This window comes from Nymphalis io, chromosome 22, assembly GCF_905147045.1.
Source record: "Nymphalis io chromosome 22, ilAglIoxx1.1, whole genome shotgun sequence".
Classification (NCBI taxonomy): domain Eukaryota; kingdom Metazoa; phylum Arthropoda; class Insecta; order Lepidoptera; family Nymphalidae; genus Nymphalis; species Nymphalis io.
The window spans coordinates 4020351-4046017 of record NC_065909.1 but is presented as its reverse complement, the minus strand read 5'-3'; the positions used below and the strand labels follow the sequence as shown (position 1 = coordinate 4046017).

The 25667-nt window shown below is 33.4% G+C and overlaps 2 protein-coding genes across 5 annotated transcripts in view; one reads left to right on the top strand and one right to left on the bottom strand.

The window, feature by feature from the left end:
* LOC126777374 (guanine nucleotide-binding protein G(s) subunit alpha) overlaps window positions 1-21859 on the bottom strand; it is a 41788-nt gene extending 19929 nt beyond the window's left edge. Inside the window, exons 1-2 of one of the 4 annotated variants that reach the window (XM_050500412.1) lie at window positions 21681-21859; window positions 21133-21309 (exon numbers count right to left, since the gene is read on the bottom strand). The gene's annotated coding sequence lies outside the window, so the exon portion shown is untranslated. The remainder of the gene's footprint in view (window positions 1-21132; window positions 21310-21680) is intronic. The other 3 variants (XM_050500416.1, XM_050500413.1, XM_050500414.1) reach the window with 3 other exon arrangements.
* A 634-nt stretch (window positions 21860-22493) lies between these two features.
* LOC126777379 (origin recognition complex subunit 6) lies at window positions 22494-25629 on the top strand. Its single transcript, XM_050500422.1, has 6 exons — window positions 22494-22653; window positions 22745-22871; window positions 23534-23722; window positions 24312-24367; window positions 24516-24676; window positions 25158-25629. The coding sequence occupies exons 1-6, from the start codon at window positions 22580-22582 to the stop codon at window positions 25454-25456; spliced, it is 906 nt and encodes a 301-aa protein (XP_050356379.1). The 5' UTR covers window positions 22494-22579; the 3' UTR covers window positions 25457-25629.
* Window positions 25630-25667: the final 38 nt, after the last annotated feature.

Here is a 25667-nt window from a genome sequence, read left to right as displayed (position 1 = left end):
ATTCACCTTTTGAGAATAAGAGCTTATTGTATCGCGTTGCTGCAATGGTTATTGGATGATCATGGTGCAATATTTCATCGGATCCATGCTGGTTTCCCTACAATGTTTTACTTAACCGCCGTCTAGAAGATAAATTAAGCATTTGACATTTCAATGGCGCCACCCCAGGTTTGAATCTACAATCATCTATTTAGATTCGCGCGTTCTAGTCACTGGGTCATTTCATATATATTTTAATTACCTCGAAAAGTTTATAAAGACAAAACATAATCTTTTTATTATAGGCGGACGTGCATATGGGCCACCTGATGATAAGTTGTCACCAACGCCCATAGACATTGACATTGTAAGAAATGTTAACCATCGCTTACATCACCGATGCGCCACCAACCTTTGGAAATAAAATGTTAAGGAAAACTTATTTAGATAAAATTAATTTTTACAGCTTGTTTTTTTGGTGGCATAGCTTAAGAAATAATTTCAAATACGCGAGACAATTTTTTTTTATAGAATAGGACGGCGGACGAGCATATGGGCCACCTGATGGTAAGTGGCCACCAAACGTAAGGGCGTTTGGTGAATTTCTTACATTGGCATTGTTAGAAATGTCAACCATCGCTTACATAGCGAGTCAATGCGCCACCAATCTTGGGAACTAATATTTTATCCCTCGTGCATGTAATTACACTGGCTCACTCACCCTTCAAACCGGAACACAACAATACCAAGTACAGCTGTTTTGCGGTAGGATATCTGATGAGTGGGTGGTACCTACCCAGACGAGCTTGCACAAAGCTCTACCACCAATACCACATTATCGTTAAGTATTCACAGTGTTTATATCTGAATAGATTCGCTTTGCCTTGTTATATATTATTTGACGTTTCTAGCTGCAATTTAAGGCTTTTGCGCTGTCTGACCGTCAGTCAGTGTTAGAGTACAGCTTTATACAGATACGTTCCCAGCCGTTTAAGCGAGATTGACTAACATATATTCAAACACGAATACTCACTTATTTTTCTTTAACTTTACCAAGCGACTTAACTCGTTGATAGGCCTTTGTACACGACATTATTTTAATAAATCGAAATATTAAACTACAGAAAGACGTGGTTATAGAAGTATTTATTATGTTATAACTGCTATAATAATATGATATGTTTCTTTTCATACCGTCACCCGCCCTCTTCGTTGGGTGTAAGTTAAATATATATACAAGTTAAATATGTACATAGATTTCTCGGTCGACTTTCATTGATCTAATTAGTTTAATTAAGTTGAAAATATTGTATTATATAAATTATTCGATCGAGGCGATAGAATATGCGACCAGTGGGTGGTACATACCCAGGCGGGCTTGCACGAAATCTTACCACCAAGTAAGCAAGGCACCAACCTATTTCTGACCAATGTCGACGTTCAAGCTCAGGCCAAACCATAGATTATGTAAGTCTTTACAGGTGGAAGGTAGAGAAATCTAATATTAAAATTCATAAAGAGAATCATTTTAATATAAGGACCCCCTTCAATTAACCGTTGAAAATCGAATTTATCATAATGTTTATAACAAAAAAAAAACAATAACAATAATTAACATCAACAAAAAAACGGCTAGTGCAGAACATTCTTCCCGACTGTACTGGCCGTCGTCGCGTTTGGACTCTACTACCACTTACCATCAGGTGGAGTAGAGTCATTTGTCCTCCCGGCGCATATAAAAAAACCCAAGTATTTATCCCCATATTTATCCCGAGGAAATAAAAAACACAGACGTTTTAGGACACTTACAACAGAAAGTTACTGTGGCGTTTTTTTAACGAATAATCATATCTGCGCGGACGATTTGTTTGCGCATTCGGAGTATCCCTTATAGTATTTAGATATATAAACTTAACTGATCTTGATATAATTATCCTGCCTCACTCACCCTTCAAACCGGAACACAAGAACTGAATATATAAGTTTTACGTTACACGGATGAGCTGACTCAAAGTCATACCAATGAACATACCCAGGATGCAAACAGTATATTTATATCTATATTCAACGCGAGTAAAACCGAAGGAAGGAGAGCTTCTCACAAGGGTTACTCCCTTTTCGTGACAAATACTCTTATATCAAATATTTCCTTTTCTAATATATTACCGGTGGTAATTACTGGTGGTAGAGCTTTGTGCAAGCTCGTCTGGGTAGGTACCACCCACTCATCAGATATTCTACCGCAAAACAGCAGTACTTGGTATTGTTGTGTTCCGGTTTGATGGGTGAGTGAGCCAATGTAATTACAGGCACAAGGGACATAACATCTTAGTTCCCAAGGTTGGTGGCGCATTGGCTATAAGCGATGGTTAAGATTTCTTACAATGCCAATGTCTAAGGGCGTTTGGTGACCACTTAGCATCAGGTGGCCCATATGCTCGTCCGCCTTCCTATTCTATAAAAAAAAATATATATATATAGTGAAATTCAATATATAAACTTGCGATGTATGTTTGTGTGTTTGTTAAGGTCAAATCTTACAAACTGAATTACTTATTTATACATTTCTATAAGTACACAAACAAATACAATCAGGACATAAATGGACATTACTTACATAATTTTAAGCTAGATTATATTCCTAAACGTGTACACGGCATGCTCATTAAAATAATATTAATACACTCAGTTACTCTTGACATAACAATCGCTAAAATTAATTAACGAGTAAAATACGGTAATTAATAAATAAAAAATAATGTAATTCTAGTTATATGAATTAGAACCACTGTTGAAGATTTGTCCAGTGTTGATATTTTGCATGCCGGTTTGTTTCCGATGGCGATGCATTTTTACGGTAAGCATGAACAGATTCTACATCCAGGATTGGCTCCAGACGATGGAACTCCTAATAGCATAGACAGCATAGTAGAACAGATATTTTGTGTATAGAAGCATTTTTTTATCTGTTTTTTTTTAAATAATAATTAATTTACTCATACTTTTTTCTTGTTGCTTCTATTAACGTATAACAAATATTTGTCATCAGTTTATAATCTTAACATATATATATATATCTATTTCTAAATTCAACGTCGCTGAAACTAGCCGACAGAGCTAGCCGACAGATGACATTCCTGAGCCTAAACTTTTCTACGCGACTGTACTGTACTTTGTTGCTTATATAACTCTTGAACGCGTTGACTTAGAAACTTGAAATTTTGAATGCAAGTCAATAAAAGATACCCAAAAGACATAGTAATCACAAAAATGCAGCGCAGAAATTTTAAACATAGTTTTTTTTACACTTTCCGACGTAAAGGAAGCGCGGTTTGTCTATTGAGCATGGCTACTATGTATATAACTCTTGAACGCGTTGACTTAGAAACTTGAAATTTTATATACAAGTCAATTAAAGATACCCAAAAGAGATTAAAATTTCTGCGCCGCATTTTTGTGATTACTATGTCTTTTGGGTATCTTTTATTGACTTGCATACAAAATTTCAAGTTTCTAAGTCAACGCGTTCAAGAGTTATATAAGCAACAAAGTACAGTACAGTCGCGTAGAAAAGTTTAGGCTCAGGAATGTCATCTGTCGGCTAGCTCTGTCGCCTAGTTTCAGCGACGTCTAAATTCAAGTATAAAAATAGTTCGTTTTTTAACGTTCAAAGGTACTTACCGTCGCAAAAAAAAAAAACTTAGTAGACAACTACTCTCAGCTCCAAACCTTCTCCTCAAAAGGGAGAGGAGGTCTTAACCCAGCAGTGGGACATTAACAGGCTGTTACTACTGTACTGTAGACAATTACTATTATTATTAATAGGGTGGGCCCTACGTAGTACTTTTGCCCATAATAAAGTACAATAATTTATTATAAAGCACTGGCAACCCTACTGTTACGTAAGATACGCATATGGCTATTGAAATTCATGCGCACGCATCGACGATGACGAAAGTGATGAAACTCACTGCATCGCTTATCGCCATGTATGGGAAAGTCATGGCTCTCATATGTCGGCCCTTAATCTTTTTTACGTCACACGAAACTCGAATGTAGCGAGAACGTGTATAATGTAATAGTATGTTATGTGATTTGTTTAAATTACAGTTGAAGTGAAAACTCGCAACGCTCGTAAAAGCAAATATTACATTTTTCTACTAAGTTTTATTTAACTTTACCTTTTAATGTGTGTGTTAGTGAAATTTTACAGAAGTTCCACGCTAACCCAACTGATTCGTTTAAAATTTTGCACACATATACAATAATGTAATTTGTTCTAAATATTGTATTATAATATTTTCAATAGGCGCATGAATGAAAGTTTGGTGTTCTCAATACGCCTGTATACATATATTTGTTTTATATACTTAACACTTAATATTCAGGTATACTTATTTTTTCATTCATATCAATATAATTTTTTATCAGAAAAATTCAAAATTCGAAAATAAAAATGAGAAACTAAAAGCAAACAAGAATTAAATATAATGTAGCATTTTACGTGAAAAATAAGAATTTATCGACATTGTAACTATTACATATACATTTAAACCTCATTCAGATAACGGAACAGTGAAAGAATGCACGGAAAAAGTAGGCCTGGCTAGGACGTCACCATATAACATGCCATCAAACTGAACGCCATCATAAAAATACTAGAACAACGGTTTCTCCCTTGAAATTTTTGACTAGCAAGTAAGCAAGTAAGTACACCACACTTTGCTGTATAATATTAGCAATTGCACGTATTTTTTAAAACGGTGATAATCATTTTAGGAACATTATACACTCTTTCATTTTATTATAGCTGTGCCATCAAAATCGGTTCTGTAGTTTCAGATTTAGTTGTTTACAAACTAACAAACATTTCCTCCTTATTATATTAAAGTTAAGAGATATAAACAATATATATGTTTATATACATAATATTGTGGTAAATATATAGGACCATGATTGAGGCTTATATGCCAAATGAGCAAACAAACATTGAAGCAACATAAAATAATAGCCACTTAGAAACTCCTCCTTTTCTGAAGTCGGTCTAAAAGTATAATTAATATATATCAATCGACATATAATAGTACAATGGGACGATTGGAAGATGTTGAAGATAAAGGAGGTGCGCAAACTAGAGGGACAAATAATTGGACGATAATATTAAAATGTTCAAAGAAATCGAGAAAATTTTAAGTCTGTATATTATAATTTAGGCTGTTTTGTAATAATCGCTGCCTTAAAAAAAACCAAACCAAACCATAGTCTGAACAAATTTTCCCGCGTCGCGATTTGAAACTGACGTATAAACAGAAAAGAACACAAAAGTATAAGTCAGAACTAATTTTACATTCACATCCTTGTCATATGTGACGCCTCGTAAGATATTCTCTTTTTAAATGCTAATTGGTTTATTAAAATTCTTTTTAAAGAAAAAAAAAAACATGCAAAAAACATACTGATCTTAAACAATTTTAATAAAACAATAAAAATTGTTACGGCAGAATGTTCCAAGTCTTTGATCGAAAACAATTGATAAAAATGTGAAGCGTAAAAAAAGCAACATTGTAACGTCTTATCTAAAAATACTTCCGATTATACAGCGGACTCTTGAATGAAGACATCCATTAATATACAGATAAAAATAGACATATTACCAACACAAATACATATGTTTATCTTTAAACATCGTTGCCGCCCGTACGAAAAGGAATTCTTTATGCCCCTTCCGCTTTGATGTTTAAATTATGCATTTCCATAAATAAAACTCACTAAAATAGCTTAAGGAATACAATCACAGATTTAAAAAAAAACGAGGGTCAAGTTCGGAAACCAGAGGCATGTCAAATTGGCAAAAACGTTATTTAATTTATCTTATCTTTTTATGTAGTGTTTTTTTATATTTTTTTCTACCGTGACGCCTTGAGTGATGAGTGTTACCTACCCCGACGGGCTGATCACCAAGTAAAAGTCAGATTTGAATAATTTCTTTTGCGTTAGACAGTCAATCTAATAAAAGTAGCTATCAAAAGCAAAACCAAAAATAATTAGATTTCAAATATAGTAAGTTTAGTGTATAATATTACAATAATAACTTAAAGCGTGCAAAGCCGCGGGACACGGGTAGTCTATTAGACTACTTGAGCACTTAATCAATATTAAAGATGCGACCCGGCTTCGCACGGGTAGAATAAGGGTCTGTATAAAACATTATATCGTAATACATAATGCTATTGGTTTTGAAGGCGTGCTATGAAGCTATGATCCAGTCGGTATGATTTTTTCCAACATCGTCATATTTCAGCGAATTTACACAAAACATTTAATAAATTAAACACATAAACCTTTCTCGTGAATCGCTCCGTTCATTGGTGAAAACCGTATAATAATCCACTCGGTAGTTTTTCGATTTATCTGGTTCACACAGACAGACAAACGCGGCGGAGGTACTTTGCCTTATAATGTCGTGATTTACGTTTACGTACGGGAAAAATGTTTTACAAATATAAGACTCAAGCGGCAAGTTAACTAATAAAAATGTTATAAGTATTACCAAATAAGTGTAGGTATGAAAAACCAAGCGATGAAAATATAATCATATACAAATGATATATATGAGTTAAACGTCTATCGCTTGTACTAGTTTTTTTTTTTTTTTTATAGAATAGGAAGGCAGACGAGCGTATGGACCACCTGATGGTAAGTGGTCACCAATGCCCATAGACATTGGCATTGTAAGAAATGTTAACCATCGCTTACCAATGCGCCACCAACCTTGGGAACTAAGATGTTATGTCCCTTGTGCTTAGAATATTGTAAATATAATTCAGAAAAATGTAAAGAATTGAGAAGATTACGTATTTTTTTCTATCGAGAAAATTTTATGCTTTTTTGTTTTTGATCAGATGATAAAATATAATATAGATTCCATACATAACATATAATTTATAATTTTGAACATGATCTAGCTGTACAAAATCAAATAAAATATTTTAAATTTTGCTTTATGTATATAATATTTATCCCTAAAAAGAAAAAAGTAAACTATGAAATGTAATAACTGTTACTTTTCTATCGTCAGCAAACAAACACAAGGTTTTTATGATAGAATACAAAATAATATTGGCTCACTCACCCTTCAAACCGGAACACAACAATACCAAATACTGCTGTTTTGCGGTAGAATATCTGATGAGTGGGTGGTACTACCAGCAGTGATAGTTAATATTATATCACGCTTAGTTTAGGTGACACTATATTTCACGAAGGTAGACAAGTATGGAACCCTGTACTGATAACACTCCCTACCTCCTGCTCCTACTCCCTGCCCTACCTCCCTCTGAATTTATGGTATAGGAAAGGAAAGCTATCGGATTTTTTTGTCGAAGTAGCACACCGATTGTGGAAGCTGGTAGTGATTACTGGCCTGTATCTCGGCAAGCAAGAAAAGTGCGAGAACTTTTTTCGTGCCATCGGTGAGTATTGAGTGCAATTGTGTTTGCGCAGACACTTATAATATAAGTGTTTTGGCTAGCCTCGCTTGAGAACCTTAGCAGCCGTATCTTTCAGGAGGACATCACTTTTTTATAGCAGAAAGTTAGATTATAGGTGGATGGTAACGGTTACCCCTTACCTTACGATCACCTATAGACCTATCTTCACATTGGAATACAAATATTAATATTTAATGGTAGAATTATTTCAGAATGGATGGTATCACCCAGACGAGCGTGCAACAAGCAAAAGATGAATATTTACTAATTCATAATTCCATTATAATTAATTTTATTTGAACAATCCGTGACGAGGGGTTATAGAACTAAGGCTAATTCGGTCGAAGGTTTATATCAGGCAGTCATCGTTGTTTTTCATACGTTATCGTACACGATCTTACATACTCCACACAGACATACATATATACGTACACGCAGCCTACACCTTTGATTATCGCTCGCTTACGCGCAACATACGTCATTATGATAAAACGACGAAGATGTAACATCCTGTATGAATTAACTTAGGTTACTGGCATTGTACAAATAAAATAATAAACCGGCCAAGAACGTGTCGGATTCGTGCACTAGGGATTCCGTCTTCGAATTATCGTGCTAATATTTTTAAGGAAACCATTTATATTTAACCAGGACGCAAAATTGTCTCATGATGATGAAACTGCGAAGCGCACCTAATTACATAAATAATAATATATAATACTAAAATCTTCTCCGAAACGAGCTGCATCTTCCCGTATAAGTATTATGTATATTAGTTTATATATTTATTAGAATAGATTATATTTTGTCAATCAATCAATCAATCAATCAACAGCCAATCGTTGTCCACTGCTGAACATAGGCCTCTCCCAAGGTGCGCCAAAGCTCCCTGTCCTCCGCCTTCCGCATCCAGTTGGTGCCCGCCACCTTCTTAAGGTCGTCGGTCCACCTGGCTGGAGGGCGCCCTACGCTGCGCTTGCCGATTCGCGGTCTCCACTCTAGGACTCGTCTGCTCCAACGGCCATCGGTCCTACGACATACGTGACCAGCCCACTGCCACTTCAGCCTGCTAATTTTGCAAGCTATGTCGGTGACTCCGGTTCTTTTCCGGATAATCTCATTTCTGATCTTATCCTTCAAAGATACTCCGAGCATAGCTCGCTCCATAGCACGCTGAGCGACTGATTTGTGGACTAGTCCCGCAGTTAGTGTCCACGTTTCGGCACCGTATGTCATGGCAGTTAAGACGCATTGGTTGAAGACTTTCGTCTTCAAACATTGCTGTATAGACGACTTGAGGACTTGACGAAGGTTGCCAAATGCTGCCCATCCCAAGCGAATTCTTCGATCGGCTTCCTTCTCGAAGTTGTTCCTACCGACTTGTATTATCTGTCCTAGGTAGGTATACTCACTAACAACTTCGAGAGGTTTCCCCTCGACGTATATCGGTCCCGGCACGACATGCCTATTGAACATGACCTTGGACTTGTCCAAGTTTATACCGAGACCGACACACCGGGAAGACTCGCCTAGGCTACGCCGTAGTACTATATAGCCGAGATAGCCTAGTGGTTAGAACCTGTTGTTGTTTTTTTGGAATTGGCAGTGACTCTCGCGCCCTTCGAAAAGCACTAAAAGCCTTATTGCCCGATATCTATCATCTATATATCACGTGCATCTTCTAGTGCATTTAATGTCTCCATCGTCCTTGAAATCTCATGGCCTACCATTAACGAAATTCAGATAAAGAATCGAAATCGCATCGAAGTCCCAATTTGTTTAAACATTCTGGAACCTACGAATATTTAATCACATATACATGCATTTAAATTAAACCTGAACTTCGCGAACTCGAAACCTGGATTGTATTTTCATCATGGGGGGTTAACAAGGATAACTATTATCATTAAAAAATTATGATTTATTGAGCTTACCAATACTTTAAATCTTACAATATATAATATTAGGATAATTTATTACATACCCAATTTATATTTACGGATAATTTTTCGTAAAATATTTAATTTTCATATTTTAAGACGTAAGTTAAATTTATATACAAAAAAGTTACCTAAAGGGCTGAACATTAAAAATTCACTTATTTTCTTAACTAGTAAGCGCTTGTTATATTTTCAACTATTCGTTCGTAAATAAATAAGTCGTAAATAAGCTTCAATGTGCCACATTAACAATGATCGGGTGACGTCATAGTTCACTATTAATTTCTCATTTGCCTATACAAATACAATACAGAACAAATACCCTTTAGTGTACACCAGTTACAGCCCGTGGCTTCGTATGCAAAATTTTATAGTGAAATTTGTCTGGTAAATAAAGATTATTTGTCCTTCAATATAAACGTCTTATATACCTTTAGTCTATATGTGTGAAGCCGGGACGGTTAGCTAATACTAATATTATAAATGCGAAAGTAACTCTGTTCGTCTGTTACGCTATCACGTCGAAACCACTGAACCGATTTTGATGAAACTTGATTTAAAGCAATCTTTAACCCAAAAGGAATTACATAGTCTATTTTTTTTGATACCTAACATTTGCGTGCGAAAACAAGTATTTAATAATTTTGATATAATGTTTTGTATTTTTTTTTATCCTTGTGGTGTACGATAAAAGTATAAAAATAAATATATTTTTCTTGGGTTACTTCCTGGTCGCGATGGACTTCTTCGCTAAGCGTTATCGACATTTACGTCAAACTGGATTAGAATCCAAGCGGCCATTCCATCGTGATTAAAGGACAATTATCCTAACACACTTATTATCACATACGTATATAAAACTAGTTGGTGCGCACGGTTTCGCCAGTGTTGATAATGACTGAGTTTTCGCCCGCGTGTTTAGGTGGGGGGGGGGGGGGTATAAGTTAGCAGATGTTAGGTTAAATAACAACGATCGGCTTTCCTTGGGTTTCAAGCTTGCATCATACCAAATTTCATCAAAATCGGTATAGTGGTTTCATCATAAGTGTGACAAACAGAGTTTCTTTGGTATTTATAATATTATTTATAGAATATTATTATATAGAATAGGAAGGCGGACGAGCATATGGGCCATATGGTAAGTGGTCACCTTAGACATTGGCACTGGTAGATATTTAAATTATAATTATTATTAAAGCCAAAGTCGCATATTACTTACAAACATTTTACAATCGCGTTTTAAGTTTTTTTTTTCTTTATAGAATAAGTAGGTGGATTGTAAAATGTTAACCATCGCTTACATTGCCAATGCACCACCAACCTCGAGACCTAAGATTTTATGTATGTGTTTTATGCCAGGTGTAAATACAGGCAAAAGGGTTGTGCCTGTAATTACACCTGGCTCACTCACCCTTCAAACCGGAACACAACAATACCAAGTACTGCTGTTTTGCGGTAGAATATCTGATGAGTGGGTGGTACCTACCCAGACGAGCTTACACAAACCACACTGGTGGTAGAGCTTTGTATTTATCTAAAGTAAAAATAAATTCTAAATCGAGCTGGTATTCTTGAGATTAGCACTTTCGAACGGACAAACAATCAAATAAACTCTTCAACTTTATAATCATGTATCGTTATCGTAATAACTAGTAATCGCTTCTAAAATAAAATATTCTACAACGGAATCGATTGAAGAAAATATACAACAATGGAATACGTGGGAACCGACATCTTAGAATTTCATATAACCATGAAATAATTATATCGCATACACACGATTTATTTATAAGCAAAAGTGTTTTTAATTCTAAGCATTGAATACATTTATAATAATACTAATAAGGAGATGAAAATTATTTTGATAAATAATATATTATTCTCTAATTAATGTGATTTTGTTTTAACTACTTATTGACTAAATTGAATCTGTGAGTTTCTTAACTTCGACATAATAGAAAAATAATTCTTACAGCATTTCTTATGAGCACCTGGATTTGATCTGATCTTATCTGGCTAATCCATAAGTGAGCCTATACCGGCTGCAGATCCCAAGGTACTTGTTTGAGTTATTCTGCTTTTCTCTAAAATAATACAATGGCTTTTTATATTTTAAGTTATTCGTTAAAGTTTTTTATAATTATTTAATTATAAATAGATGAAAGATTTGTTTGTTTGTAATCGATAAACTCTGAAACGATTGAGTCGATTTTAATAATTCTTTCACCATTAAAAAGGCACTTTATCCAGAAGTAATATAGGCTATAGTATAATAGTAATATAGGCCAAAACAACATTATTTATAAGACATCTAGAAGAAGTGCAGCTGAGCTACATCGCGGGTAATAATACACGGCTAATAATAAATAAGCTTCAAGCTGCAAAATCCACTCAAATGAAATGCCACTCAAAGTTAGGAAGCGTTGTAACATATCTGCGCCTCGAAAAGCACGTAAAGCCGTGACGACATATCGTGTGACGTATGACGTTCATTGAACAGAGATGCGACGTCGTTTTGGAATACATATGATACACGTGGTAGACTTAAACGATACAATACTAGATCAAAACAACATGTTTTTATTCAAATAGACTTTTACAAATATTCATGAATCGTCAAGCGCTACCTTCGGTTCGGAATGTGGATTCTACCGAGGATAACGGCAAGACATCGAATCGGGATACGTCATCGCATCGTGGCACGTTGCGAAGTGGTCGTGTGTATGTGTTGGTCTAATACCATTATTCATCATTTCCACTCCATCCATCCATTTGATCATTTACCAGTCATGTAGTTAACGATCCCATTGGACTGATACTGCATTTGTTTGCGTACATCACGACACGGTAGCGACCACTAACTCATCACATATCCTACCGTCAAATAGCAATACTAAGTATTTGTTTGAAGGATGAGTACGTAACCGTAACAGCCTGTGAATGTCCCACTGCTGGGCTAAAGGCGTCCTCCCCCTTTTTGAGGAGAAGGTTTGGAGCTTATTCCACATCGCTGCTCCAATGCGAGTTGGTGGAATACATGTGGTAGATTGCCATCCCGGCGCATATAAAAAAAAAAGATTTTTAGTGAAGTTAGACACATGCAGGTTTCCTCACGATGTTTTCCTTCACCGTATGAAGGATGAGTAAGCCAGTGTAACTACAAGGTACAAGAGACATAATATATATTCTTAGTTCCCAAGGTTGGTGGAACATCGACGACGATGTTAAGTAAGATAGATATAATGAGGAGGCCTTAGCCCAGCAGTGGGACATTAACAGGCTGTTACTGTACTGTACTGTAGATATAATGTAAGGGATAATGAATATCTCTTACAGTGGCAATGTCTATGTTTTTTTTATATTTTCCGGGAGGGCAAATGACTACTCCCCCTGATGGTAAGTGGTAGTAGAGTCCAAACGCGACGACGGCCAGTATATTCAGGAAGAATGTACTGCACTAGCCGCCCTCGCCTTGCCGCAAGATGCCTCTTCACGCCTCGTTTGAAGAAACCCGGGTTGTAAGAGGAGGGAAACACGTGAGCTGATAATCCATATCACTTAACATCAGGTAAAAAAACGAAGGTACGCAACATCAGGTACAAAATCGTAACGCAGCTTGTAATAATGGAAATTTGCCCATTAGATATGTATGTAATATTGATATTATTGCATGCTACTTGAAATTAATCCCACGTGAATGAATCACTGCGTCCGATCGCAATTCACAAATGCACTGTTTATTTCCCTTCGATATGAATAAAAGTAGATCATCAGATCATAGACAAAGACAAATAAACCTTTTACGTTTTCTTTATAAATAATATGACTTTAATGAAACATTTTCTGTATGAAGTCTTACATACACAAAATATATACATAAAACAATGGTTGTATCTATTTGAGATAAACACACAACGATTACCGTTTGACCAATCACCATGAATATTGCGTGTGTACGTGTGTTTGTTCATGGAGTTTTCTATACTACCCATTTTAAAATAAGTCAAAATATACTTTATTCAAGTAGTGTCTTACAAGCACTTTTGAATCAGTCATTTAACAATATTAATTTCAATATAAAGTTGCCACCTACCACCGGCTCGGAATGTAAATTCTACCAAAAAGAACTGCCAATAACTGAGCATTTACTCTATTTAACAATGAAAAATTACATGTAATAATCATACCTATACGATTAAATTTATTATTTTTTGTACAACACATGAAAAAAACACGAATTAGCTGTCAGACAAAGAGACAAATTCAACATTGTGACGTCACAGGCACTCAGAAAATTTATTGTACATTTAGCACATACTATATTGTTTAAATTATGTTTTCATCGTAAATAATAATATCGAATACAATATTAATATCGTAAATTTTCTTTAGCATATGAGGAATGTCCAAATAGCCAAATTAGAACAATTGTTTGCACCAAGTTAACGTATTTATTCCAAAATAAATTTCGAGTCGAGGCGATTGATTTGAAATTAACATAGTTACTCCAGTCGCGACGTAGACGCTCGTAAAGAAATTCATTTTGGGCAAATACTATCTAAAATATGTTTTCTTCTTATTACTATATACCCGTACGAATCCAAGATGTATAGCTAGTTTATAATATATATTTAATTCATTAAAGGTGGGCAACCAACTGGCCATCGATCACTGCTAATATTGTAAATATCTTAGACGAGAGTGGTTCAAAATTAATTAATTCTGTACCGAAATAAAAATATATATATAATATAATATACACAATTTTAAATTAACTTGTAAATGCTTTTGCAAAATTAAAAACCGTTTAGAAAAATATATCAACACTTGCAAGATTTCATAACGATATTATCATTGAGCATTATAAATACTTTTTGGAGCATCTATGATTTGGAAACGATCTTTCGTTAGGATGAATATGTTAATTAAAGGATAAACTGACAATATAAGACATATGAAAATCTCTAAGCCCCAATATATGTAAGTCCCATGTGAACGATATGATAAGTACTCGAGATATTGCTCGGTTTGGGTTATTTGATGATGATGTCCTCCTGACCGATTTTGGCTGCGGCGGCAATTATCAAGACAAATATCAAGTGTGTACGCAAACACAGATGCAATCTCTCACTCTAATAATCCGATGGGACAGCGATCCGACACGACCGCAAATAGTTCAGACGCAGAACCAACGGCTTTACGTACTTTCTGATACACGGTAATGTACACACTTCCAACTTCCAATCTCCAGGCAGCTACTGAGAATTTTCGTCAAAAAAAACCAATAACTGTTTATTGGCCCGACATGGGATTATAATCCAGGTCCTCGGGATTTGCTGTCTTATATATAAACACACGACCAACGAAGCAATCATGGGAAAATTATCCATCATCTAAAGCTAGACAAAACAGATGTTACGCATTCACGCATACCATCTGTAAGAGCAAGGTTCGCATTTAGGATTATTCCTATGTCTCCACCATGACACAATTGCCATCTCTCATGGCTCATGGGTTTTTTATAGCTATCATTATCATTATATACGTGTATCTATTAGACTGAATCATTTTTATATACAAGATTATTGATTTTCTTGTAGGTCATTTCTCATCGGCAGAATCTACATTCCGAACTGGTGGTAGCATTACAATTAATTCAATACTGTAACATGACGATTCAAAAGTGCTTTTATGAGCTCTTTAACCCATGTATATACATTTGTTTCACAGATAAAAAATATTGTTGTATGTTGTTGTGTTGTTATAAGTTTTATTTGGATTTTTAAGTTATTGAGCGAGTAATTTACATCAATTTGTATGATTTGGTGTTCTATTTTTATGAAGACCAATTCGAGGTTTTTATAAAATCAGTTTCACATCTGGATGTTCAATATATTATTATTTACAGAGCGAGTACATATTTAAGACATTATTTACAGTTTACATATCGAGATGGCACAGTATATACAACACGTGGGTATTAAACAAGTGTCGGTCAAATCTGTGCAAGCACTACCACGCGTTTCTTTCTGTGTCTATCAATATAGTGCTCTGTGTTGAAGGAATGGGCGGAAGTCTTTGGTCTGTGATGACCACTGGCAATCAGGTGTCCAATTTGCCAGTCTGCCTACATATTTCAAATTAAAAAAAATCTGAAGTGGAGCAGTGTGGCAGAAAGAACTGGAAAACCGCTCCCAATTATCCAGCAGCTGGACATGTACGGGCTGTTACTTTATATATTTTCATATAAATAGCGAATGATTCATTCGCTTATGTACAAACATTGTATTCGTTTATACAGTTATATTTAGTGTATGCAGAATTAATTTTGTGTGTGTTACTATGTGTCTTATCGCATAAATCATTTTTTTTTAATAAGTTGCAGTTTATTTATACTAATATTATCTTTACCAAGTCAACAATGTTGGTGAGAGGTGTGATAAAAACTGTAAGAAATCTATACATTTTAATGTTGTTGTATCATATATATTATATTATTTATATAGATTTTTAATGATTATAGTATAACAGAGCCGAGGTGGCTTCTTTGATGGAGTTGTTAGAACACGTACATTAACCAATGATTGCGGGTTTCCAGGCAAGCACCTCTGACTTTTCGTAATTCATCTCGTATTCGGCGGTAAAAATATAGTGAGGAATCTTGTATGAGTCACCAACCCGCATTTGAGCAGCGTGGTGAAATAATCTCCAAACCTTATTCAAAGAAGTTTAGAAGGCTTAAGCCCAGCAGTGGTACATTTTACTGGTGGTAGGGCTTTGTGCAAGCTCGTCTGGGTAGGTACCACCCACTCATCAGATATTCTACCGCAAAACAGCAATACTTGATATTGTTGTGTTCCGGTTTGAAGGGTGAGTGAGCCAGTGTAATTACAGGCACAAGGGACATAAAATCTTAGTTCCCAAGGTTGGTGGCGCATTGGATATGTAAGCGATGGTTGACATTTCTTACAATGCCAATGTCTAAGAGCGTTGGTGACCACTTACCATCAGGTGGCCCATATGCTCGTCCGCCTTCCTTTTCTATAAAAAAAAAAAAAAAAAAAGGCTGTTTAACTTTACTCATTTTATTATTATTAAAATAGAACACGAATACTACTAATACATAAATGTTTTTTATTATTTAGTATACTAATAAATTACTAATAAATTTTGTACTCCTTCTTAAATAACGCTTATATTTTAATCATTGACCGTTACGGTATTACTCTACTGGTGGTAGAGCTTTGTGCAAGCTCGTCTGGGTAGGTACTACACACTTATCAGAGAGTCTACCGCAAAACAGCAGTACTTGGTATTGTTGTGTTCCGGTTTGAAGGGTGAGTGAGCCAGTGTAATTACATGCACAAAGGAACATAACATCTTAGTTCCCAAGGTTGATGGCGCATTGGTGATGTAAGCGATGGTTAACATTTCTGCGTTCCTATTCTATAAAAAAATATATATATATAAAAAATGTAAATGCGCGAGACAAAAGGCAGAAATGTATGAAATTAACGGAGAACGGGGTTGGTAGCTAGTTTTTTTAAAGATATATTTGAAAAACGACACATGAAATTCAATAAAAATGCTTGGTTAAAAACAAGATGATCACTAGAAAATGACTGCCTTACAAAAGTTGATAACGGTTGCCGAGTTAAACACAGATTTCTCTCTTTCTGTCATCATTGATTTGAAATTCGAAAGAAGAAGACAGCTTTACTAAACGGCATTTAAAGGAAAAACAGTCTTATAGATTGGTTATTTTTCTTATCATTAAACTAAAATTTGCAAGACATTAACGATATATATAAAACATCAAACATGAAACTTCTAATCTCGGTAACCAAAAGTCAGAACGAATGATTACACGCACTTAGCAACTAGTCAGATATAAATGCAAAATGTCAGAGATTGGGATTGATAACAGGGTTAAAGGTCTCCGCAGATTTCTCCGGGGTACGTGTAGGTACATGAAATCAGGTAGCGAATAAACAGACATCACACAGATATATCAAACTAATTACATTACAAAATAAAGCGACTAATTTCGCTCAATGATCACACAAATTGATTTATAGTGGATTAATAGAGGTATGGTGTACTACAAAATACTTTTAAAGGGTTGATTGGATTACGTTTAAGTTTAGGGCCCCTCTTAAAACTTCGCACATTCCCTACTAGTATGGTGTATCATGCACTTCTCTAAATTCGTATATCCGTGTATTGTTTATATTGTCTTGATAAATAATAAGTCATTTAGGATATATAGCTATCTCTCTCTCTCTTCAGAGTTTGTCTCAAGCCAGTAGAATAGCCGTGACGTATTTTCTCAAGAGCGTAAATATCGCTCGTATAGGATGTCAAGTTACAGTTTCTATTTTCAAAGTATAGTTTTTGGACTTACAACTTGAAGTAACTGTTATTGAACTACTTTTCTTTCAATACAATCGTTAAGACAAGATTTCATTTCACACATCGAAATTTCGCGATGTTTTTTGATGAATTTAAACAAAAAAAAAAATACATAAAAATTCAAGGATTACAATCTTTGTTTTATAAGCCCTTGCGTCCCTACCGATAGGCATTGGCATTATCAGAAATTGATCATGCCTTTGCCGATGCTCTTCTAACCGTGGGGTCTTAATTATTACATCCTTTGTGCTGCAATTACACGAGCTAACTCGCACTTTAAATTAAACTTGTATTTGCAAAAATTTGCATAATATACGATGATATTTTGGAATTACAGAAACATTTAATTATTTTAACGTATAAACCCTTTAGTATATCTACTAATCGTTACAATATACTAACCTATTACGAAAATAGCAATCACTTCAAAAAGCCACTATATCTTTATATGCCTTATTACAAAAGTAGATAGATAGATTTGTTATTGTGTCTAGTTTTTATAAACCAATTTTTCAATAACGTGCTTCAATATTATGGGTAGCTGTTAGTTTTCTGAGAGCAGCCATCAAGGAGTGGAAACGAGAGTGAAGTGACGACCACGTCCAATCTCCCAAGAATATAGCGCCTAAGAAAAATCTAGTTTTCTAACGTTTGCCAGAAAATCGTCCGAGCTGATACATATTTCGAGAGGAAGAACAAATTTTTAAGCATTCGTGGGGCACCTAGTCATAATATAGATGTAGAAGGACGTTTGGTTGTACGTCTGTCTACTAATCACAACCGAACCGCGAAACGGATTCTAATGAAATATGGCATAGGAGTTGATTATGTGATCTAGAACTAATACTTCATTAATAGCAATAAAGTTTAAAATTAAAGATCAACGTTCCTATTTAATTCTAATAATATATACATAAAAAAATTTATTACGTAAAATTTCGTCTAATGAAGCGGACACAAGAGATTTTGTATGGTTGTACGCTTCGGAACTACTAGTCCGATATCAACCATTCATTAGATACTTTATTTATTAAAGGGTTAAAGACGATTTTACTTTATACAACAAACCTTAAATACCCTTAAATAACGATAAAATTCAATCAACCTGACAAAAAATACGAATAGAATATGAGATAGAATTAAAAGAAAATAGTAACAGTGGGCAAATGTCCCACAGCTGGACAAAGACCTCTTCTTTTGAGGGGATAGTACAGTTTATTATTATATATAAACTCAGACATATCACCTATATTAATCAAATATAATATAAGTTTAAATAATATTTTCATACATAATTATAAATATGATTAAAATATAAAACTTGAATTGCTTGTTACAAGTAACTAGTCTACTTTTTGTTAGACATACTTATCATTATTTATTATTGCTTCATCTTGGTATTACATTAAGATTAAATGTTAAGTTAAATCATTAAATAGTACAAACTTTCATATACGTAAACAGAAAATATAAATTTGCTAATTTTTACGAAATACTACATTTAAGGTAAAGAACTGTCCACAAAATTCAATGTAATTACTACACTTTAGATTATTTTTTTTTTAGGTGTATGTTAATATAGAAACTTTATATTATTGACCATTTGACCTCGACTCCACATTCTAATTATATTAAAAATTTAGTATATGTAAAAAAAAAAAAAATATTAAAATAAATAGTAACTTAATTAAGTCACATGATTTTCAGTTTGAATTTACTGTTACAACTTAAATGTTAAAATTATATATAAGTGCTATAAGTGTTTCTTATCTATGATCAAGAACTTTGAGTCATAGATACTTTGTTTTTTTTTTTTTTTGTATTTCTTAAGGGTCTTATGATTAAGTAAATTCCATATGGTAACACGCTTTAAACACTTTGTAACATGAAAAAACAAATTGTATGTCAGTGGGAAATGTATGATCTGTGCTGGTTATAAAAACATTAAATCTAATCTCTATGATGAATATAATGTTATTATGTATAAAAATGACCTGTTACAATTTCATTCTTTAATTAAAAATAAAAAAAAAACATCTATAGGATATTTATAACATTACCATACAATATACGATCAAGTACGCTATTTAAATGGTTAATTTTTTAAAACAAACAAATTATCAATTTCATAGATAGTCTCTGTTGTAACTACTTAAAATAAACACTATTATTAGCCATAGCTTCCATTGTGTATCACAACTTCTTTATCCCAAATTCGTAGGTTAAATCCGGTTACCGGACACATAATTTCACACAACATTGGGAACTAATGTAAATAAGTGTTTAAGTATATATTTTGTTACTTACTTATTTATAGTACTTATTGTTATAAAATTGTTATATTTTTATACTTAACATAGCCTAGAAGCCAGAAATATTCATAAATGAGACTGTATTCATATTTGAGTCAAAATGTTTCTCTATACAAAATCACATTGATTAAAATATATAAGACATAGATAGTTACTTTCGCATTTATTATAACATAAAGATATATGTATGTAAATTATGTCTCATGAAAAAATTAATTATCTAAATTTTATTTCATTAAATTTAGACTTATATAATAAATAACCAATTGTGACCTTAACACAAGGCAAAATCAATGTCAGATAATATATTGTAAGACAAAACTTAGTAACATTATTAATTTTAAATAGCCCAATTAGATATCTTTATGTGACCGATAGTCTTTGCCATTGGCCTCATCATAATATTCCATGTTTGATTCCCGCTCTAAACAGTTATTTGTAAGAGCTTTACAGCTTGTTTTTGTTGTAAAATTCATTGAGTATGAGGTGGTAATAACAATTATAGTTAAATCTTTATAGTTAAACAAAAAATTTCAAAGGAAAAAACAAAAAATCTAAGTTTACTATATGAGTTGAAAATTGTCACAAATAAATGAATGTTTTATATGAAAAATTAATAAAAAAATATTTATTGTTATTTTTATCCATATTCCATTTCATATCTTTTTTTTTTAAATACACAAACTTTTTAAACAAACAGAACAAATACCTTTATAAATTACTACTAACCAGATTTAATTTAATCCTATCCAACCCAACACAAAACCATAAATTCATTTAAATATACTTAAAATAGAACAGTGTAGAAATTCATATAATATCTGGTACTAGATTTTACAGCACAATGAATGACAGTAGTACAAAAGCCAATATAGAAGAGTTTACACATCAATCTTGTCCTTTCAATTGCTACTTTATTAGTTCTTTAGAAATGCTTTGTGTCCTAAGTTTATTGTGTGTTTATGTTTCGTGTATCTATCAGGTACGCTAAGCACTTACCAGCAAGTGGGAGTGGTGTTATCCACGGTGTCTTGGTTGGCCTGCGAAGGAGACTCGGCTCCCCGCGCGCCACCCGCCACTGAGGAAGCCGTGGTGCCGCTGTACCCACTCACTGCGCCCACATCATTCACCACACTGTTATTATCTCCACCAAACTGACACCAATTGCATCTCTACCTGAAAACACCACACTGATGCACTTCCAATAACCACTTGAGTGTTCGCGTATATGCACTTGATTCAGAACGAAGACACTCGCGAGATAAAAAACACACGGTGGGGTTGCAAGAGGAGTACGGTGCAACGATCACGCCCAAAATTCACAAATATATCCCTAAAAATGGCAACCTTCAAATTTAATGACCCGACTCCTCTCGCGAGTCCACCATGGTATACTGTAATATTTATAAACTTTCACGGGTTAATTATAGACCAGACGTTACTATTAACGTTTGAACATAAGTAAAAGATGAGAAAATAATATTTATAAATAGATTCGGAATATTTTGATACAAATCTATATCGGTCGAATATCACTGCATACACACCCCTGATTCGGGTGGAGTAGATCCTCTTCTTTCTCTTAATAATGTTTTTAATATACAAAATTTAGCACGGATTAGTTAATAAGACTACAATTAAATGACCTACACCCTGATAACTACAAAGACATTTTTGTAGCAATGACAGCGATCCGTATCGGCTTCACAGAACCTACAGAAAAAATCAACATGTCGCCTACTGTGATATACGAAAAGGTGTTTTATCATTGCATATTCTGTTGAATAGAGATAAAGGGGCGTGGTCAACTATATTTTGAGATGATGCAAATGATGTTGATATCAGTAATGGTTTGATGATTGATTAGAAAGCCAAATAAATACTTTCATTTACTTAATATTATATTTAAAACATATGTTACGCAAATCTCATTGCGATTGTTTTAAAATAAACAAGTAAAATTATATTATTTTGCTACTGATATACCTCTTCAATATTCTAAATAAAATTAGAAGTTTATTGAACTATTTTAATGTTTTACTTTATACTTATTATTGATTAGAAGACGTATTTTCAACAAAACGATATAAATTAATTTCAATAATTTATTGTACGTATATAATCTCGTCAAATTAATGTGAATATTTAAGTAGTATCTATATTCATTAAGTGTCTTAGTAAATTAGTAAAAAAAAAACTGAAAATCCAATTTTAATTCTTCGTTTAAAGGAATATTTCGAAGACTGTCTAAAAAACTCAGTGTTTAAGTCATTATAACCATAAACAACAAACTTTTTTGCATCAGCTGTAAATGTAAAGTATTAGCATATGTCATCACTCATCAGTGACAGTTTGTACGAATTAAGGCGCGCTATGCATTTGTAGACGACTACTTCATGCTTTCAAATTATAAAAGAATTAATTTGATGAATATTGTATAAACGCCATGGCTACACATAACAAAACATTAAAGTTAATTGCTACAAAATTGGGTATTGGTGACGAAGATAAAGTTATAAAGTATTATTGTATTTTGTATTTAGAATAATAACTATTGAAAGTAGTAATATTTTTAACAGTATACCTAATAAAATTTCTTATGATATTACAGTAAGGCAGCAGAATTCGAACGATTATTGCAAACAAAATCTATTGCAGGCAGTAGTATAACAGATACCAGCAAAATTGTAATTTGTTTGGACCTTGCTGCATCTATTTTTGGGTCAGATTTGGACAATGTACGTATAGTTTTCAAGTGTTTAAACTATTATTGTAATAATTTTATTTATAATTGGCACTGCCTCGTTGATCTAGTTGCTAGATTGTAAGGCCAATATGAAAGTTGTTAGGTATTTAAGTCTGTTAGTTACCACTGCTTACACTCCAAATTATTAGCTATTAGTAAATATTACATTAATATACAAACTTAAAAATATAGATAAATGAAAATTTATATTGTGAATAATTAGTAATTAAGATGACTATTCACTGGTTATAGATTTAAATTATATTCTTTAGTATTGGGATAACCTATTATGATGATTATGGATACGGTTGGCGTGATTGGTAGATATTTGCCTTTCACGCGGAAGGTTGTTCAATTCCCACCCAGAACAGACATTTGTGTGCATGAATATGTCTTTTTGTCCTGAGTCTGGGTGTAATTATCTATATAAGTATGTATTTACAAAAGAAAAGTAGTATATCAGTTGTCTGGTTTCCATAGCAACAAACTCTGCTTAATTTGGGATTAGATGGCCGTGTTTGAATAATGTCCCAGGATATTATTATAATTATTTTTTTTATTTTCATTTGCTTTAACTTTTTTACTAAACAAATTTCATATTCATATATTTAAATAGGTAAACATTTGATTAAATTATGACTTAACGGTTTTCAGAAAGCAGCAGTCAAATACTCTGGTTTGAAAGGTCCATCGTACGTAAACTGTAAAAAAGTTGTGGAAAATCTTTTAGAAATAAATAATGACAAACTGACAATTCATTTTCTGTGTGTGTCTATACAATGTATGGGTGTGCAAACTCTCGCTGAAAATATCCTTGAAGAGTATCAGAGACAAGCCAAGACTGTGAGTATTGCATGTTTTATTGAGTAATGATAAATTATGTTTAATTTGCTTTAAATCACACCACAAACATTATTTTTTTCAAATGTACTATTTTTTTATGTCAAAAGTACCTATGAACACTAACTTACTTAAAATTTAATTAAATAAAACATGAACAAGTTGATAAAAATTGTTTGGCTTACACATATACACAGACAACTGATATACTACTTTTCTTTTGTAAATACATACTTATATAAATAATTACACCCAGACTCAGGACAAACAGACATGTTCATGCACACAAATGTCTGTCCTTGTTGGGAATCGAACCCACAACCTTCGGCGTGAAAGGCAAGTATCTACCAACCACGCCAACCGGCTCATCAATAAGCAACTGTAATGCTTCAATATTGAATAAAGATTTTTAATTTCATTTTGTCTATGTAATTTTAAAAACTGTAAATCACACCTTGGGTTGTGTTACATGTAATTATCCCATGGCAAGCCGACCAACAGTCACCAAGGTAGTAAAATTTACCAAAATTAGAGCAGCGATTTAGCTACATATAAAAAAAAAACAAAATATAATAAATATTATTATTTTCAGGATATTGATTTGAATTTACCACAATATGTGTGCATGGCTGTATATCAAGCTTGCAGGTATGGATAATTTTTATTTATATTATTAAATATGTATTATGCTATGAAAATGTGTATTAGATTATTTGGACCTCTGTTAAATTTTGCTTCTCATGAAAAGTTTTAAAGTGTCTGAAATAAAATTTTAACTTGAACGTCTATGTTATAGAGTAAATAAAGTGAAGATTTCGAAGAGCAAATTAATAGAAAAATCTAGATTAAAACCTGCACAGTGGACAAAACTCGATGCAGATTGGACTAAATTTGTTGATGAAAAATTCGCCTCTGTGAAGAAAAGAGGTAGACCGGCTAAAACTATAGAAAAAAATGGTAAGAGAATTGTAAAGATAGTTTTTATTTACATGCTTCCATTTTTACTTTGTTAAAGGATGAAATTAAAAAAAAAAAAATTTGGTGGTAGGGTCTTGTGCAACCGTCTGGGTATGTACAACCCAATCATCACATATTTTACAGCAACATTTAGTATTGTTCTTTTCTGGTCGAAAGAGTGAGTGAATCAGTGTAATTTAACTGGACATGTCATTTATTTCTCAAGGTTTAATTAGTGGATTATCGATGTAAGAAGATAAATATTTCTAACAGCATCAACATCTATGAGAGGCGGTGACCACTTACCGTCAGGTGGTGAAAAATGTCTCTTTCATATTTGTATCTTGTAGTCATGATTTAATGTTACCCCTTTTTGGCTGCAACTTAATTGCGAAAACTGATTTTTTCCCACGTGTATCATATAAAATAATATAAATTTTAAATAATTTAAATAAAATACCACTATCCAATAAAATTTCAGACGAAGACAAATTAATGGAAGTGGATAACGAAATTCCGAAAGAAGAAAAGCCATCAGAACCTCAAATAGAACCTTACGAAGTCTGGAAAAAACGTATGCTAGAAACCGCTTACAAAGAATTAAAAGAGCTAGAAAAGAAACAAAACGAGACAGAAGATAACGAGAGAATGAAAAAGATGAAGGAACAGCTGTCGTCACCGAGACGATCGCCAAGAAAGACGCCACAAAAATTTTCGCCTTACAAAAGCCCAATAAAACCCACTAATGGAATAAGGCTTTTGTTTCCCAGGGAATTATGATCAATATTGTGTGCCATATTTTTAATGAAAATGAGATTTTACATCACGATTCTGATTGCATGTATCTGGACTTTATAACATTTTACTATATTAACAATTTGTATAAATGATTTCGAAATATATTTATTTGTATGTCTGAGACAAATAAAATACTTTTTCAATGATTTTTTTAATATATAGCTTCCTTATTGTCCGAATCTACGTGGCCGTG